The 20,241-nt window shown below is 42.5% G+C and overlaps 1 protein-coding gene across 1 annotated transcript in view; it reads right to left on the minus strand.

The window, feature by feature from the left end:
* The window catches only part of LOC124173379 (UNC93-like protein MFSD11), a 105,972-nt gene that overhangs the window by 35,462 nt on the left and 50,269 nt on the right, over positions 1-20,241 (minus strand). The window contains exon 3 of the mRNA XM_046552881.1: positions 10,944-11,120. Within this exon, the coding sequence (XP_046408837.1) occupies positions 10,944-11,120 (177 nt within the window). The remainder of the gene's footprint in view (positions 1-10,943; positions 11,121-20,241) is intronic.

Consider the following 20,241-nt stretch of genomic DNA (forward strand, 5'->3'; position numbering starts at 1 on the left):
CAGACATTGTATGACGTGACGTAGCAAACAAACGGTAACGGGAAAACGACGCAAAGGACACATCGTACAAAACTCAAAGAAGCAGAACTGAGGGTTTTAGAAGCATGAGACCCACCTACGTACTAAGTTTGGTTGCAAGTCGTGGACCCGTATGGAAATGCATCGAAGAAAGATGCATAAATTAATTAATGAAAATTTTTGTTTTGGAAATGCATGCATATTAAATTGATTTGCAGACAGATTTGAATTCTTTGCTGGCGGAGACAGTTACCTGCCAGTTTCGTCCTTTGGTTTTCGTTGTTCACACACCTGGTCGACTATCTAGTAATGATCAGTCATGAGTTCTTTGTAGAGACGTGCATTACTAACTAGAACAACTGGTGATGTTCCCGGGATAAAAGGTATATTTTGCGCCAAGAAAGCGCAAAGTCTTATATTCTTCTTTGCGACATAAAATGCAGTAAGCCTATTGGCCTATTTTCTCTTAGACCACAGCTTCGCTTCATCTTTCATAGCTCACCTTTCCAAAATTAATCCATGAAAATTAAAATTAATCAAATCGTTCATAGCGCAATTCTAGCTTAGATTCATGAGCTCGTTTAAAATGTCATTCGCACATAGCCAGCGTCCTCAGGTTATTACCTGTCACATAGAAAACTTCGTCCGTCCCCTTTTGGAGATCCATAACACTAGATAGAACATATATTACGCACTTTTCCACTGCGATTTTATTACTCAACCTCTTTCAAAACTTAAGAGCCATTTTCAAGGAATAAACGAGTCGGAGTATGGGGTGAAGCATAAACCACACGGCCATCAATTATTCCGTCCCTTTTGAGTGATACACAGCTCCAGCGATAGATTTCAGGGACGAAAAGAGGGATCGCCCATTGACCCATCACTCTCAGAGTCATTCCAAGCGTTCCTTTTTCCATCGCTTATTCCCTCACTTTCCGTTTTTACAACTGTCATTTAATGAAAAGCTACGCGTTACCTACCTTACAATCGCTGTTAACGGTCGTAAGTTCCGATTGGGTGAAAGGCGGTGCCAGCGATGGCTTCAGCGGTGATGGATGGACTTGTGGCTTCTTTAGGAGCTGCGAACAGAGTAGCCGAATAAATTGATCGCTATTGACTCGCAAAAATTCAAAGGTTTTCTTTCGGATTTGATGGCGACGCCAAATGGTTGACTGTCTTACTCCCTAAAAAAACATGAAATGATGTCGTACACTCAAGACCCAATCGAAATAAAAAATCATTTCCAGAATATCTTAGGCGGAAGGGAAAGAAACGTCACATCGGAAATTAAATCCATCTTCCTCATTCGGCCCTTCTCAATGGTAAGTTAAAAATAAGAAACAGCGAAAGTTTTCGCCCACCCTTCACGATTTGGTGACGTCAGCAGAATTTTGTATCATCAAATCGTTCAGGGATAAAATATCGCTGAAGGAATGATCTGCTCACGAGAATATGAAGGACACTGAACAAAGCAGGTCCGAGGTGGAGGTGCGTCTGAGACGCGGGGAATCGCTCGGAAGGAGTCGTTGACGTCATCAACTTAACTGCCCAAGGGCCGTCGATTTTTCGCCTTAAACAGCTCGAGAAATAGGAGACACATCTATCACAATATGCAAATTAAATTGGAGGACGAGCCCACTCTGGAGGCATTAAAAATGACGTCCACATGAGTGATTCATGCATCGTCGTCGTATTTTTTCACAACGTGTGTTATTGGAATTCGGGGTGGCCGAAATACGTGTGAAAATGTATCAACGACTTCGTTACGATCGCAATTAGAAAAGGATCCATGGTCCTTGACCATTGGCCAGCAGTTACCCTGGTAGAAAAAAGAAAGTAAACCTTACGCATGATTTATTTAAGGCATTCAGGTCTTACATTTATTTCACATTATTAAATGATATTGATGAAATGATCGACAGATGGCACTTTATCTCCCCATTATCTCATAAACAGAAAAATGATCAGTAATTATTCACCTCTTCAGTCGGAGGAAAACATAAAAATAGCATTCCAGAATATGTTTCAGAGTCACTCAATCCATGACGCAAGAGATAAGGGAAATCGTTCTTGGAACAACGTCAAATAGCAGCCATAAGGAACACGCGAAATCCAAAACTGTTTTTTTAAATGTGATTCTAAACTGACATTTGGGTCTCCAGTGTCGAGTCACAGCTTATTTCGCATTCCGTCAACTTTCGGAAAGACAACGATTGACCCAAAAGTTTATGCAACACACGATAACAGCGATAACACCACGCGATGTACCGCCGCGGGTCACTAGGGCGAACTGATGCGAAGCGGAAAAAAACAACCACGAAACGAATGGACGCAAGTGCGCAGTCGTGACCCCCATTATATAGATGTATATAGATAAGAATAAAATTAAAACTAATTCGATTTCAGTCAAACAAAAATCAATGGCCTGTAGCGCAGTTGCGATTCATTGAGGTGATTTAGGATGGGAATATTCACAGGAGCGTAGAGCAAAGCGTAGGCTACATTTACTAAGTACATTCAGGGAAGATTTCGTCGCAGAGGACGCGAAAAATATCCTTCGTTTGCCGTCGCACTACGGTAGACGTGATCGCAAGAAGAAGATAAAGGAAATAGGCCGCAGAAAATATAAATACAAAATGCCAATATATTTCATATTTTCTTTAAAATGGGACTCAAAGTATTGCTAAGTTTATACCCGGTGTCTCGATTAGAAGTATTTCTACAAAGCCTGATCTCGATGGCCTCCTTAGAAAGCCCATCCCAGAAGTTGTTGGAAAGGCATATTAATTTTGCTCAACCCGGTTTCATCTTGTGGTCCCTAATGTTTTAAACCGGTAGAAATCCCTGAAATACTTCACGAAAACAATTCGCCGGGAGAGAATCACGTCATATACTTAGGATAGCTTCACTTTATCTCAGGATATTGCGTCAACGTCACACAGTTTCCCTGGCTATGTTTCGACAAAATATATGTGTCCTTCATGTGGCCTCTTAAAACACCTTGGGTGTATTAAAACGTTTACACTGCAGTACGACGACTGCATTTCAGCTCACATTACTGTTTCTTTCAACATATAATTCCCTCATTTCACTACGTGGTCACATGTTGACTATTAATAATTTACACTAGAAATTGCGTTTATATCTTTGACTCCTATTTTCTCTTCTGCAATGCAATTACCGATGCTGTACACAATTCCGATGGAGACGATTAAATAATTAGAGTTGTCACTCTGTGAACGATAGAGATTGATAGTAAATAATCAAATGTATCCAATGAGTGGGATAATTGATGGCTGGTTACACCAAGTAACTGGTAACCGTTCCTTCAAAAAAAATTAGAAATCAGGGTGAGTGCTGTGGAAATTGGAAGAATATGGAATGAATTCCTGAGTTCTCTTATAGAAATATTTCGGCGGCAGTTGATTATACTTTTATTGAACCAAGGAAGGCTGATTGGTGAGACTGTGAAAATTGAAGTTCTTGCAATTCATTAAGGGACTAAGAGGCAATCTTCGTCGCAGGGGCTAAACATAGTAATGTCTGGGTAAACCAGTAGTCGCAATGATTGAGTTGATGAAAACGGATTTCTAACTAACCCACGGTGATTTACTTTTATTTTCTCAATGAATCATAAGTCTATGATTTCAATCATTAAGAACGGATCGATCGTGATCGATCTCTAGATCTAATAAAGTGTCTTAAGCAATGAAACTTAAAAAATCGCAACTCCGAAACTCAACTCACTCAACAATTTAACTCCGAAATCGCAATCTATTCGTTAAAAGGAGATTCGATAAACGGAGGGAATGGCATAACTCAAGACGAATAAAAGTATTCCTCATTCAATCACTCTCTCATAAGCTAAGATAAAAGTAAACGCGAAAGTTTCCGCCGCCTTCTTACGATTAGGTGACGTCGTTAGAATAAAGGCCCATGGAATCGTTCATGGAGAATCACTCACTGAGGGAAAGAATCGCGTTCAAACGACAGAGACTCAGGCCAGACCGAGGGGTAACGGAGAAGCGGTGACCCGCTCGTCAAGGATTCGTGACGTCATCAACATATCAGCGAAAGGGTTAAGGCTGACGATTTGTCATTGCGAATGGATCGAGAAGTGGGCGAAGATAAAAAAAAAAACGGAAAAACACTGGTCACATCATTTTTTACGCTCATTTTCACAGTCGACAATAAAAACACTGATGAACCTTTTCATACGGAAGCCTTTTCATAAGAATTTCTCTGAAGTCGTTAAATGCGCTTCGAAATCTCCGGCGGCTGTGCGCGAGAGAATTATTACATTCGGGCGATTTTATCACAGCATTCACACTGCTCACTGTGAATTCAGAGCAGTCATTCGTAAGTACAAATAACGAACGCCAATACCGCAGCCAAGTTGAGAAGTGTGACATGCTCCATTCTACATTTGAGGTAAACATTAATGCACAAGTTTATATTTTAAATGCGTAATAGGTTATTGGACAGATCCCTGAAAAACACGCGTATTGGCTGATATCGCCGTATATGAGAAGAATGACAATATCTTTCGCAGGAAATAACCTCTTATCGGAGAAGCCCTAAGCGGCAGCATCTCTCACTGATTATTGCCTTGCTATGAATATTATAATGGCGGATGTCACTTCAAGCCTTCAAAGATTGTACCTCTGAAGCCGATCCACCACCGAACATGCAGTAAACACCAGCAGTAAATCTCCAAGTCTCTCACTCAATATGGCCATAATGCGAAAGCACCATGCGGGGAAGATTCATGAACACATTCCATTCGATCACTTTTAATGATAATGGTTGCTTTTATTATCTCAGTTCATTATCTTATACTTATTGAAATTGTTTCGAGACGCTACTACTTCAACATGCTGGCACCGCCACAATTCTTCCTTGAAGTGGGTAGGATTTGATGAGCAAGTTGTTTACATATCATGGATGGTTATTATTATTGTTGCTATCGCAGAATGGTGGAAAGGAAATAAACCAGACAAAAGGATAAAGATAAACACTTGAAAGTGCATTACTCATCCGAAAGCATTATCACGGAGCGATAGCGAAGTAACGGCAAAAATGATCGTTGGATTTTGGGAGTGATCTCGATGTAATATTCTTAAAGAGTTTTGGGTTCGCGAATTCATTAGCGAGTTGACTCCCATTGATTCGATGAAGCCTCAGACACGCTCCGTGAAGATTGGAGAATCCGTACGACTTCGCTGGAATCATTCCACGAGGGAGTCCTTTATTCAACTCAACGCTCCCCCGCAAGACGCCATTATAGGGTAGGGGCAGGGGGTGCCAGGAGTAAAAGGAAAAGGAGCACAAACATCTGTGGCAAGCTCAATCCGGCCAGAGAATTAAAGGTTAGTGGCAATTTTCCACAAACACTAAGTTTACTTCACCACCGGTTTCCATGCACTTTCCATCATCTTCAGATTTTCCTCAGCTTATCATCACGTGAAGATATTTCCAAATCTACTAAAAGCGGCCGTAAATAAAATTATTTGGGGAAAATTGCTAATTACCTTTACTTTAGTGATAAGGCAAAAGAAATTGCGCGATGGAGAAAAATGACTTCTGAATCTCTACTGCAGTCCTATTACGAAAGTCCTTCATTGTTTGGGTTAAAAGAGAGTTCTTTCATTCATTCTTTGGAAAAAAATATCACTCCGTTATATTATAGTTGAGAATCGGACCTGTAAATAAAGAAGTGAGGATCTGCGATGATGTTGTCAGTGTTGCTCCAATAATTTTAAGTATTTGATAGCACAAGCAAAATAAGAGTGGCCTCCGAGAGCTAGGCATCTTTGTTTGGAGAGAGACGCACTGTCAGAGTGGTTGGTGCCACAGCGCATAGAGGTCGTAGTTTCGCTCGCTTGAAGAGCAGAGGGGAGGGAGGTGATAAGGACGGGGGGGGGGGGAGATAAGGAGTGAAAGCCATGTGCCTTCAGAGGGGGCTCGTCGGCCGAGGTGGGCGGGCGCGTGTCGATGATTCGAGTCATGTGATTCGGTTAATGCCGACAAATCGTTCATTGACGAACACCATTATCCATGAGAACCAAATGAAGAATGGCGATCGAAATTCACACCGAATAAGCGAAAGAAAAGACGATCCAAAAGCGATGCGCCTCGCAATTAATCCATCGAAGACTGAGCTTCGTACTGCAGCGCGACCTGTCCACGGTGAAACAAGAGAGTTTCAGAAATGACACACATTCTTGAGTTGGAATATTATGAGCACATTTTCTAGAGGAAAATGTAAAGTTGCAAACAACGCATTTTTACTATTTTAAATGTTATACCTCAATTACTTACGTCAACATTTGTCTGAAATGTTTTTTTACTACTACATATGTATTTTACATCACTGAAATCCTCCTTATGCAATTTTATAGTCATATTTTTCTTTTAACTATCACCGCGTCAGGCGAAGAGAAAAATATTGCAGTAGACCAACTTCCTTTCCGCGCGATTGCATTTCTCTTTTCTCGATTTTATGTGAATCACATGGACCATGAACGTCATGATTTTATCAACCATTTGGAACGAATGCTATTATTCAATTCGTATGGTTCATGGCAGTGAACCTTTCAAAATAAACGATTAGCTCATGAACGACACAGCTTCCCTCCGTCGCAGAGCGCGCATGCTTAATTAATCATGCTCACTCTCGCCTCTCTCTTTCTCTCGCGAATCTTAGTTCGATTCTTGGATTCTTGTCTAAATTGTGTTGATTAGGAGAATACGGCCAATGAGAGTTCACGTATCATTCGAGAAAGCACAGGATGAAAATAATCCGAAAAAAACGTGTTAATGGGGAGGATAAAATCATATTTTCTAACAAAATCATTGAAGAGAAAAAAATTGCATAAAAAATCGACATTCGCGTGAACTTGAACCCGAGTCACAATGGAAAACAATGGCATCTGCTGTGCCTGCGGAATCGGAGTCATCTAGTCGTCCAATCGAAAGCTGAATAATTATTAAAGAGAGGGCGTGTGAGCCACTGTCGGTACTGATAAAATTCCGATCGTTGGACACGAGGTTCCTAAGCCCTCCGTCCTTCCGCTGGGGCTTCTTCTGTTCGAGCCCAGGCATTCTATCTCCGTCGCAAGCCTTCCTCATTGGCTCTCGGTGACGCAAAACTCTTCCAGCGACAGCACAATTTATCGCGAATAGCATGCCGACCCTCATCGAAGTTTTAACCAGAAATTCGCCCGATTCATTCAAACGGTAGTTCTAGCATAGATTCACACAGACTTTTGGAAATTATAGAACACTAGAAAGATAAACGTGTGCAAGGATCTTAAATTTGAACCAATCCTGAACAAAATGAAAGTCAACCTCCCAGTTTCCCGAAAGTTCCTTAGACACAGATAATTAAAATAAATCATAAAAACCAAATGAACACCATTAACCATCCATGAACCAAATGAACGCAGCATCGACCTCTGGATTTCCAACCCCAATCCATCTGCGAAACCAACTTCGCCTTTCTCCCGTTGAATCATACCATGCAGCCATTCCGAGATCGAATGAGAAACATGATCCAGAAATGCGACTTCAAGAAATGCAACGGACGCTGCCGGATTGGCCGTTAGCCACAAAAACACGAACTTTCGGCGTGGCGCGGATGGATAGGCCAGAAGAGCCAAAACGATCTGGGATCTTTGTCCTTGAACTTGACTTTGCAGTGCCTCCATAAACTGCTATCTGGCACGGCGCGTAATAGCACCACCAAGAGCTTAGACTGTCTCCGAGATATCAGCTGCTCCTCCTCCTCCTTTACGTTTGCGAGCGTATCAAAGGCCACGCAGAGATCGTTCATTGACCAACGATATAGGGAAATTCGTCCGATGCCACCCACGCCAATCACCAAACGAGATAACATTCGCCGCGATTCTGGCATTCCTCACTGAGTCGCAATACGCACAGAAGAAGTGCAAGGGCGGACGTGATATTTGAGGCGGAAGGAACCAGTCGCTCTCGTGAAAGCAGCAACAAATTGAACGTACATCCATGTATCCATTGCCTTACCAAATAATGTGCAATCTGAGAATTTATTCATTAAATATATTTTTTACACGTTAAATATATACAAGAATTGCCATGAGAAAAAATTCCCCTGGACCGGGAATCGAACCAAGGACCTTTAGATTTCAGGTTTGAGGCTCTCAACCGGTTGTGGCTTCTTGGAAGTCCTTTCTCCCTCGCGTTGCCATCCTTGATGGGCCGCGAGGGCCTAACACCTAGTGCCATGAGCCTCGGTATAATTGCCATGGGAATTAAAGAACCTGGGTAGCGGTCTGCGCATTGGCCCAGAAAGCCAAAGGTACGTGGTTCGATTCTTGGTCCAGCGGAATTTTTTCTCATGGCAATTCTTGTGTATTTCACCGCCGTTCACGCGGCAGGGTTTGAAATATTACACGTTAAATATATTTTTTGTGAATTTTTATCACTGCGGCTTACTACTAAAATACATTTCATCGTCCTAGTCCACTTGATACGTTGGGAATTTGGGCGTTTTCCTATTACTACCGCTGCGCTAGGGAAAAAATAAACTAACGGAACTAGATATTTTCCGTATTTAATGAGCACGATCGCAAGCTTTCAAAAGTCTCGCAATAATGAAATTAAAAGGTCGTGAACTGACGAAGTAAACGACATTATGAGGATAGGAGAGGAGCATAATTTTAATGTGTGTTCATCCTGGAGATAGTGTTCGGTCGTTAACCGACCTCCCAGCCACTCTCGTTCAATGACCTCACAGCCGATCACGACTCGGTGCTTTCCCGGAGATTCTCAATTGTTCAGCAGTCGCTCTCGGGTTCCCAGTCGGGTTAATATCTCCATGGCTTCCAACGTTTCGGCTCCCAATTTGGGCACCGTATTCAATGTATTGGAGTCGGGAGCCGAAACGTCGGAGGCCATTGAGATATTGACAAGGCTGGAAACCCGATAGTAGTTCATGAACAAATATAACATTAATGGAGTCCGCTTGTTTGGGAATTACCGGGCGTTTCTGACTTTTGATATATGTGGTTTAATTTACTGAGATCGAGGAAGGGAGCTGGTTGATTAATTTTGAAAGGATTCAAGATATTTTTGCACATTGTTCTGATGATGGGGTAAATTTCGCATGCGTACAGTACAACCGGGCGAATGGTGATTTTGTTCAGACGAATCCTTGAGCAGTGGGAAAGTGGAGAGACATCAGAAGGGAAACGTAGTATGGGCAGCGCGCACCTACCTACTAGTGCTGCAACACTGGAATCATTCGCCGAAGCGACGCCAGAATTCCAGTCCATGACCCGGAGTCAGTCTCGAGAGATTTTCGATAAAAAAATACGTCTGTCGCTTTAAAAGGCTCCGTTGTCGTGATATTACTACGTCACCTTTATCGCGTGGGCCAAAATATTCATCATTATTATCAAATCACATGGATCTGGACGTGAAAATTCTAAATTTAGAGCTCTCAGAATGAGATATCGAGTCGATCCTTGGTCGATTCGGGCGTGAAGAGAAATAAGCACTGATAGTTCCATCCCCAAAGCGAAGCCAAGAAATTGCCAATCAGGCCATCGTCTACATTTGCGCTCCATTTAAAAAACTAGGAAATCAAGTAGATTTGAATATATTTTTCAGCTCCAGTTATTTGGATGAGAATGCAACTTGCAAGAAAAGTTCCTTGGATCCCGTGCGACATTTTTTGACCCCAAAATGCAATCCTCACTCTCCTTTCAATCGAACTTTGTGCATTTTCCCGATGAATGGGAGCCAGCCATGTTTTGAGTGCCCGGACGAGCCTCAGCGTGGCCTCTGCTGCTCCCATGGTGCATTGCGGTGCGCAGCGACCAATACTCGATTGATTTCAGTCTAGGGAAGGAAAATCATCCAAGATGTATATTATCATACACTATTGGTTTCGAGCGCTCGTCCTGGTTGCGCAGTAGCGAAATTTGAGAGCCAACGCTGGATCACGTGGCTGTTACGGTACGTCACGGCGACGCGCTCTTTTACCCAGCGGTCGTGGTAATATACAGCGCTATTTACAATCATAACGCTTTCATGGCATTGCAGGTATGAATACATACAACGTGAGCAGAAAATACGAGGCTGCATAGAAGTTCCGCGGATATAATAGCAAAATTCAGGAAAATAAAGTTACCTAGCTATGAGAAAACCAAAAACTATACAAAAATAATAAAAATCATATAATAGGAAAAAAATAATTATCACAAACAAATTATGCCAAAAAAGTATTAGATTTAAGTTTCTGCCCACACAAACACCACACTAAAAATTAATTGGCGCACAAAAATTATTGCTATGTGAACTGGCTGGTTAGGGTGAATATGGTTCAGCAAGACCTTCGGCGCAACAAATTAATAATTGGTAGTATAAAACTGGAATTTGAGTTTAATTTCATTTCATTTAGAATTAAAACATGATCAACTGATGAGGCCTTCATAAAAACTCGCGCAATCTTTCGTGAGTAAAGTGACTTGGTATCGCAGGAAGTTAGGTCTTCCTGTGGTATCTCTCATTTTAGTCACGTGTTAAATGAAAAGGTTCCTGCCGGGTCTAAGCCAATATTCGTAAATATCCGTGTGTAGTTTGAACACAAATACGGGAAACTGTTCAAGTGGAGGACGTAAGCATTACAAATGTTTGGAGTATGTGCACCTATAGCTCGGAAATTTGGACTCTGAGAAAAGCAGCTTCCCTTGAAATTGGCTTTTACCAGGAGAGGACTGTAGAGCTTAGATTATATGTGTTTGGCTTGAATAACTCTCGGGAAACCAGAAAACCGGCTGTAAACATGCGGTCTGATGCTGGATTACTGCGTAGCGACCGAAATTCGCTCCACTCCATGCCAGCTGGATGAGAATAAGTCGCCATGGGTTTGGGGTACTCACCTGCTTTGCAGCATGGCCCAGAAGATGCCTGAGTTTCGAGACATGGTGGACGAGTCTGAGTTGAGCGTGAGGTAGTTTCCCTGTCCGGTCCAGATGATGGCCGCTCCGAAGCCCATGACGGCCGACGCAGTGTACAGCAACCAGATGCGAGGAATCAGGAAAGACATGATGAAGAGGCTGCAAAGAGGAGACAAGAATAGTGTTAGAGTCGAAAAAAGCTTATAATAGTGGAACATAAAACCTGCTTCCAACATGAATCTCCGGGGTGCATATTAATATTAATGCCACAGAATTATGGGATTATATTTCTGACGATTCAATCAGAATCGAAATTTTGACAGAGTTTAATGCGAATTATTTAAATAGGCCTATATACGATAACACCTAATGCGAAATTATGTTTTTGTATTTTGGTTTCTTCAGTTAATTACATGTGCATTCAACTTACTCAGTTTAAAGTTTTTTTTCTATGTTTTAAATTGACACTATTGCAATCATCGTCACAGCATCTAATGTAAAATGTTACACCTCTAAAATAAAAAAACCAGACTCTTTATTTTTAGTATAATTTAACATTTGCTAGTTTACAGCTACGTATGCATGAGGTGGCTGTTCAAAATGTTATGATACTGTAAACTTATTCTCATATTGCCGATCTCGATTTTTTCGTCTTTCTTCTTTCGTGGCCAGCCACCAACCATTTATGACTGATCATGCTTATGATATCTGTGATTTGAAGCAAGATGAAGCCTTCCTAATCTTCACAGTAATCATGATTGTGAAGTATAACCGATAGCTGTTCACATCTTGGCCTTTTCTATTGATTTCTAGTTTGATGTCAGCATCGCCGGTAGAAGGGCATCCTCGTATTCCTCTAACCGCACACTTCTGGTCTCTTATTTCATACGAGTCGGACATCCCAAGCTAAGACGGCATTCATGACTGGAAAGCCGCTGGCCTGCTCCCAGAATATTATGATGGCGACGCGGAAACAGTGTGTGAAAACATTTATGTGAGCAGCGGGTACACTAAAACGATCGAAAAATGTGACAATAAAAGACGAGTAGTGTTGGAGACGCTGGCCGTGGGTTCAGGTGAATATGAAATGGACGGGATAGGAACGAGGTGGGGTGGGGAAGGAAAGGGGATGAGGGGAGCACCATGCGCCAGAGAAGGAGAGGACAAAAGGAAAAGCAAATAGGTGAGGAATATAATAGAGGGACAAATGAAAGAAAGAGTCCCCAGGAAGATACAGAGGTAAGTACTTGGGACAGATGAACTCAAGGTAAGAGAGCATGAGAGAATGCAAGAAACTTTCTAGGAAAGGGAGAAATCTACATAACACCCTGCGGCCCACCTCTTCGGTGTTTGGCAAGGGATGACCAATCGTCAGAATGCAGACAATCCCCACATGCGCACGATCATAAAATATATCGCATAATTACAAAATATTTCACGAACTCGGAATTCGATAGTTGGATCCCGTGAACGCTGTATATATTCTTCTTGAAGAGATATCCTTTTTCCAAAAATTCGTCAACATACAATTTCAAACATTTAATTTTAACTCCCAGGTACTGCAACATTCAATTATGACAGCGAGCTCCTTTTGTGATATCAATCTATAGCAAAGGCCGTCAATTTCTCCGTTCACAACTACATTAACCTCGAAAAGGTGCATTTTGCTCGTGACCGAGGTGGCAATTTCTGTAATATAATGAAGGAATAAAAGAGGGCCTGTAACAATTCCTTGAGGTACCCTTAAGGTAACTTATATAGTATCCGAGCTAAGAACATCCAAAACAACGCTCTGTTCGCGATCGTTTAAGAAATCTTTAATGAAACCTATTATGAGCTTATCTATCGCTCGCTTCCGACTCCTGAGGAAGGTTTGAATGTGGAATCTTATCTATTGTTTTCCTGGAGTCGAAAAGTATAGCGTCAGCTTAAATATGCTTCATACCCGGGGCTAAGATATCATGAACACAGAGCTTTATCTCGGTTTCACAAGACCTCTCTTTTCTAAATCCGTGCTGTTCTTTTGCCAACAGATTTGGGCTATCTTGAAGGCCCATCGATATCAAATAATATGTACCAAGATTTTGCAAAAAATGGAAGAAAGTGAGATTGGCCTTCGATTTATAGGCTTTTCTCTTTTCTTACCCATAAATATAGGCGTGACATTCGCGGTTTCTCAATGTTAGAGATAGTGTATTCTGTCGGGAATTTTTCACACATTATCTTCAAGTAAGGAGCTATTCCTGATGCTGATTCATCATGCACGTGATCAGAAATGAGATCAGTGGTAGGAGATTTATTTGTATTAATTGATGTCTTAGTTGCGTTTGTAAACCACTGATTGAACTATAAATAGACGGCATTTGTTCTTGGCGTAGCGGAGTTAAAGGTGTTAATATGTTTGTCATGAAATTAAGATGCTATGAAAAAAGTAATTTAAGAGATTAGCTTTATCTCGATTGTTGGTCACTATATCCCCTCCATTATTTTAAACTAAATACACTTTAGGGTAACACATTTCCCTGTACTTTCTCTTGCGTACGACCAGAGAGCCTTAGGGTTGTCGTCTGAATATCCGCCCAATATTTTTGTTATGAATTCACTCAATTATCCCCCACGAGTTTTCCTTGTCTCTTTTTTCGATTTTAAAAATAATTTTCTAGCGTCTCTTGTTTTTTTCCTCACTAGTAAGTCATATGCCGAAAGCATATCCTTTTCTATTTTAGCAAGAATCCTCTATTTTAATATTCATGGTCACTGCTAATTATTTTCCCTTCAGTCTCCTTTTCCTGTATTCTTTAATTGAAGAGGGGCACAATCTGAACTTTTTTACGCATAGAAAGGTAAATTTCTTGATGGCCTGGCTATAAGCGCGTACGATGAACGATTTTTGAGAGCCGCAGGGGAAAATAAGAGAATGCATAAACAAAAATAGAAGAGTTTTAATTCGCTATTCATGCATTCGCACAAGAAGGGTGGTGTCACGGTGCATTTTCACGATCACTTAACGCGTTCATGCATTTACAAATTAACTTGTACGTGTTAATGTATCGTGTAACCACGTTTCAATAGCCTGAAGAAATTTCGAGACTTTTAGTGTTGTAAAAAGAACACATTTCCTGGAACGCCAAATTACTTTGAACGACGATATATAAAGTACATCTATAAGAAATATTTTTGGTAGAGTCCTGAAGACGTTCGGGTTCGTCGAAGGTTTTGTGGGAAGATTTTGGGATGAAAAAGTAAAAGAGAGATGCTATTTCGCACTCGTCCAAACACCTTGAAAATGCAGTGAGCTTCGGGATCCGCGCGTAGAAAGATTAAATCCGTGAGCTTAATGAAATACGAAAGAAAGCAGCACGATTCGTCCAAAACAGCAACGGGCTTACAGAGGGCGTTACAGAGATGCTAAACGATTTACGTAGGTTCGGAGCCGATGGAGATTCGGAGGCTGCGCGCCATGCTTAGATTTCTTGAGCTATAGTCAATACATACCTTTCATAGATCATCATAGTAGAATCCCACTTTATATTTCCAGGTCCGACGGAAACGGTAAATTAAGAGAGATGTTTTGCCGAACGGATAAGTAGAGGAATTCGTTCTTCCCCCGAACAATAAAGGAATTACATAAATGCAAGGCAGAACTTCGTTAGAGCAGTTCCATTACGTCTGTCTACGGGTTGTGTCCTAATGCATGCCAATTGAGTCAGCTTGCGGGGAAGGTGTAGATATATGTTGACATTTTCGTGACAATTACATCGCTCATTGTTCCGAACGTCATTAGCGGTCGGCGGAGAGGAATCCGCCCACATTCGGTAGCCCATGCTGCCGACCTGATTCCGCGGGCGTCAAAGTCTCCAATGAGGCCAGCGAATTCGGGGTGACGTGTGTGGACATGTATTTTGGGGTCACGTCGACAGCCGACATTTGCTTCAAAGGTCGTAAAAAGCGAGAGGAGGCTCATTACGACTGAATATTTATTAACTCACCCAGCGATCAATATTCACTCCGATGAAAACACTTTCGTTTTTTCGCCGAAATAACTCTGTTATCGTTTTCTTTTCATTTTTCCCTTCTTAATGGTGTCCATTTCGTGAAAAGTATCGCCGTTCAAAAATTCACCGCCAGCGTCAATAGTTAATGCATTGCATTTGCAAGAAAGGATAAGGAAAATAACAAGACAATGGGGTCGTTCACCAAGAACCGAGATAACGATTCATTAAAATGACTCTGTGCCTGAAGGGAAAAATGTGTTAGGACGAAAAAAGGTACCCCCATGACATTGCCCATTCAGGGAGGACATTTCATCGAAGAAAGTTATCGCTCACAAGAGAGAACAACAACAATTCAAGCGAGGCACATGGAAAATGGCCGATGAGGAACTGAGAAGCAGTGACCCGCTTAGCAAGAGTTCGTTGCGTCACAAACTTATCTGCGAAATGTTCAGAGTCGACTATATTTCGCCATAAATAGCTGGAGACGTAAGAAACGGATCGAAAAATCTTCAAATTCAATCCCAATCGACAGTAATTTAAGAAAAATCCCAAGTTTAGCCGCCGTTTGATGTTCATAAATTGCTGTCGTGCTGGTACCCGGGCCATACTCTCTATTGTTGGCGATAAACAACTGATGGCGTATGGTTTGCAACAATGGAGAGGCTGACCGGAAGGCATTACAGCATTGGCAATAAAATAAATTAGTATAAAAAGAGCCCATTTGGCCTTTCCCTCTCATGCCACGTTTACGACCGAGTCGTCACTTCTTCGCCTCGAGAAAGTCACGAAGAAGAAAAGGCGAGCGTGGGTCGACTCCGTTGAGCAGACTGATTGATCACTCGATAATTCGCTGGCTGGAGTCAGCGTGCAATTAATGTCCCCTTGTATTTATAAAATTCCACTTGGATCTCAGAGGGGAGGGAGGGATCGCCAAAATGATGCAATTTGAGACCTGATTCGCGCCTGCGACACATTTTATATTCTCTCTCTCTCATTTAAGAGAGGGTTGAGCTCGCTCAAGACTAAGGACCTGTAAGGAACCTGGAGTGATCAACAACACAGATTCATTAACACACAAGTTCAGCGATTGTGAGCACAGACGGAAATTGGTTTATTTTCCTTCAAAGTGCAATATTAATACAAAAAGTTTAATTACTAATACTACCATCACCCATTCATTGAGTTATTAAACACCAAGATTGGTTTGGGTAAGTCAGGTTAGCACATTACGGACTAAGCGAAAGGTTCCTTAACAACACATTCCTGGAGAGCCAGTCCCTCTTCTTGGGCCATCGAACACATGAAGGATTTTTGACATGAATTGTATGCATACCTGACAAGGGGTTTGAACCACAGAGTTTATGAGCAGTAGATTACCCACTAGGCTCCCACACTCTCCTCAGTCAGTCCAGAATACCCCCCCCCCCCGAAACTCTTTCCTGTCCTCATATAATATGCATTAAGACAATCCACCTTTTCAAAGTCCATCGGCATTTCAAGCAAAACGATCCACAGTGTTTCAAAATCCTCACAGAAAGCTCAGTCTAAGCCACAGGCGAATGTAGAAGTTTGCGTCCGGGTGACGAGATCTATGGCTGTTGTAGGAAGAGGTTATCTCCATCTACTAGTTACTGTGCGAGCCATCACCGGGAAGTGTGGTTCGAGGTGATTCCATAGCAGGAAACGCGCTCGCTTACCGGCACAGACCAAGCACACAGGACAAAGACACGCGGTCAGACCAGAGACTAGGAGAGAGCTACGGACACGAGCGTGCAACCATTCAAATGAAACTACTAGTTTGTGATGTAAAAACGAAAAATTAGCGTCGTAAGTGATTTATCTATTGTGATCAGGGCTTCTCATGCTGGTTTGAGAATCAGGCCAATGATGTCACGCAATTAGGGTCGGGAGGGCAGTTCACTGGTTTTCTCCTTTGATCACACGCCTACACCTTATTCTCTCCCGCCACGTTCAGTTGTGCGAACGTGTGGTTCGGAGTGGAGGGCGGCGGATTTCGGCGTGGCTTGAATTCAGGAGAGTGGGGCTGATGACAATGCCATCCATACCGATGAAGAGACCAGGACAGAGCGGCGGCATTGATGAAGAGAAAGGGCTTATGCACATGGAGTCACCGATCTCCTTGACTAGCTCACGATTGATGCCACACGACTGGTCCGGAAGGCAAGAGACTGCTGACCGACGCGACGGACCATAATTAAGGCGAGGGCAAATGCGGCGATTGAAAGGGCCTCGCGGGTTTTGATGTTGTCAGGGCGCCCATTGTTGTCATCCGAGCCAATGCAGTGGTTGCGCGCCAAAATTGTGTGCTCATTGTGATTCGGGTAACGGAAGGAACACCGAAATGAATACGTGAGTACTCCACTAAACTCAACCACCATGAATATATGAGTAATCGAATGAATACTATCAGCATTCAAATGATATATGCTTGAGTGGGTGACACTTTACATAATTTTTCCGTTTCATGATAAACGTCTTTGTTGCGCTGCTAAAGTTCGCTAATGAATTAAATGACGAATTATTACACAATCACTCCTATAATTAAAATATTTGTTACGAGTGGAGATACGATATTTCATGCAATATATGAATATGCATGGAGTACATGTGGTATTCCAAACAATTATATGAAATTCTGAGGCACATATGCCTAATGAAAAAAATATTACAAGGAAAGAAAAGGAGTATTCAGATAGGAAATCAGTTTTTACGTTTAAAAGTGTTTTTGGATAAGATTTAGACTTGGAAGATAGATTACGTGGATCCCATGCCATTTTTTCAAGTAGAAATGCAGTATTATTTCAATTGAATTCCGCGCATACTCCTGTTTACAATAATGCATGAGATTCGGCCGTGATTGGAGGGCCTGAACGGTTTTCAACTGCTCCCTTGCGCGGTGAAGAGCGACCGACACTCGAGGTTTTTGAGTTCAGCGTTGTCAAAACGTGAAACCAGTATCCGTGACGCATGATATCGCCCCGTACGCCTGATGCTGAGCCGCTTTCACGTCGACTCATATGAGGGAGAGAAAAACAAGAATCATTGACGTCCTCTCTTACTTGGGAATGCCATAATCATGGGGACTTCGTTGCGTAAAACCGTGTTTTTCAAGAGGAATAGAGAAGTTGGGACACTACGCCCGTTTGCCCGCTACCGCGGCGTTTTCAAGGACCTACATACACTCCACAATGATCTGATCTGATTTATTTCATTTACCTGGCCCAGATGAGCCCACAATCCGGCCCCCTCTTCCTCTGGACCAGGGCTCTCTTTACAAGGTTATCAATACGGAAATGTAGGAATACTGTCATCAGTAAAAAATTAATATGATGGTAGATAATTTATATTATTATGTAGTTAGGCCACATTGTATTTTTTTGCCAGCTGTCGGATCACCTTGGTCCTTGACCAGTCGCGTCTGTGGTCATCCGACAGGGCTTTAAATGAGCGGGCAAAGGTGCATGTAATAAATGATCCCGCCATTCGCGAGGTCCTATGGATTGGGACCAGAGATTTGTTTCCTCCATGTCGCGTGTTCCACGTGTGGATATCGCTGAGCAGAGCCATGCTGCTGTGGTTGTAATAGGATGGAACACGGTGCTTCCAAATTTTCCACCCGGTTTGCAGCACTGCGAGTGTTCGGCGCTCCTTGATTGTCAGCCACCCTTCACACAATGCTGTAAGTGACTCCATAAATAATTGTAAGAGTGGGGATCTACATCAACTGAATACCCCACAACGAAGCTCTCGAGTATTTGGCAGGGGATGCTTAATCAATTGGTAGTCCACATGCGAACCTCATGATTTTCGAAAAAGGTATTACGTTTACTGATAAAAGTAAAAACTGCAGACATACACATTCGTGCAGGTGGTGTGAGCTCCCTCCAAGCGTGAATCACTCCATCTAACACAAACATTGGAACACAATAAAACTTTACTCAACGGATAAAGTATTTTCATCGGTTAGTTATTAAAGCTATGACTGCCTTTGGTATTAGCACTACTCCATGAAAAGTAATTTATACAACGCCGAGTCAAAATTAAGCATTTAAGATTGCTATTATACGGTAATGTGATGTTTCCCATCCTAAAGGCCTGTTTAAACGATACACTAACACGTTAGAGTTAATGTCTGTTTGCACGAATGATTTTTGTGGACCGGAACGTAACATGTGCGAATGCATGAACCAAACTAGAACAGGTTTTATTTTCTGTGCATGCATTCGCACAAGTTGGGTGGTTGCACAGTGCATTTTGGCGTCCATTCTCGCGTTCATACATTTGGACATTAACCCGAACATGTTAACGTACCGTGTAAACAGGCCTTAACTCCCCACTCTGGATGCATTGGAAGGCAAGCGGGAAGGAGGCGCCTAAAATACAAGCGGCGCTTTTTCGCACGAGACTTGCGAATCGGCGTGATCACGAGCCAAAGACAGGACCCTGACACGGCCACGACAGGCGACGAAAACAAAACAATTGAAGAGCATACTGCGCACCCGACCTTATTCTCGCTGCTTTGTATTCCGGCTGTGGAGAGTCCTCATTTTCTTTATCTCATTTAAATATTTATTCAGCGTCATTTCTTCGCGTCACTAAAGAGACCCACACGCCACAGCTTCATTCCCTCAATCCCCCGTTCGCCACGTCCGTTACTACTAAATCGCGAAGGCGCCGAACGCTTTTCTCGGGGAAATAATAATAAAATAAAAGGAGAGACTTAGCGGGTTCAAATGAGAGGGAGCCAGTTGGAGGAATTATGATGGGGGTTGGAGGTGTAATTGGCGGAGCCATGGCAACGAGGGGATGGGGTGGGGGAGGAGGTGTTGTTGCGTCACGCGCTATCTGCTGTTCGCCGCTCGCCGTAATCCCAACTGGAGATTGCCAACTCTCGTGAATCCCACATCGGCGCGAATGGTGGCCGACGAGGAAACAAATGACTATCAAGTGGAAATCTCCGATCGGTGGCGAACGCAGGGCAGTGCTCGTTATCAGGAGGAGGGGGAGGCAATTACCCTAGGGCATAAGAGGGGGTCCCGAGTGCTGCAAGTGCCTCTGCAAATAATAGTAAGGCTGAACATCTGCATCAACAAAATACCTTGCAGGGAATCTCTCGGGTAGTTGGCAGGGGGTGACTAATCATCAGCATGCAAAAGGTACTCCGCAAGCGCACTGCTTCGTCATTAAATAAGCATGGTTATCATTATATTTTATTTAATTACTCCCCTAATTACAAGCAGTTATGGTTAATGGCACGATATATT

Source organism: Ischnura elegans, chromosome 1 (assembly GCF_921293095.1).
Source record: "Ischnura elegans chromosome 1, ioIscEleg1.1, whole genome shotgun sequence".
Classification (NCBI taxonomy): Eukaryota; Metazoa; Arthropoda; class Insecta; order Odonata; family Coenagrionidae; genus Ischnura; species Ischnura elegans.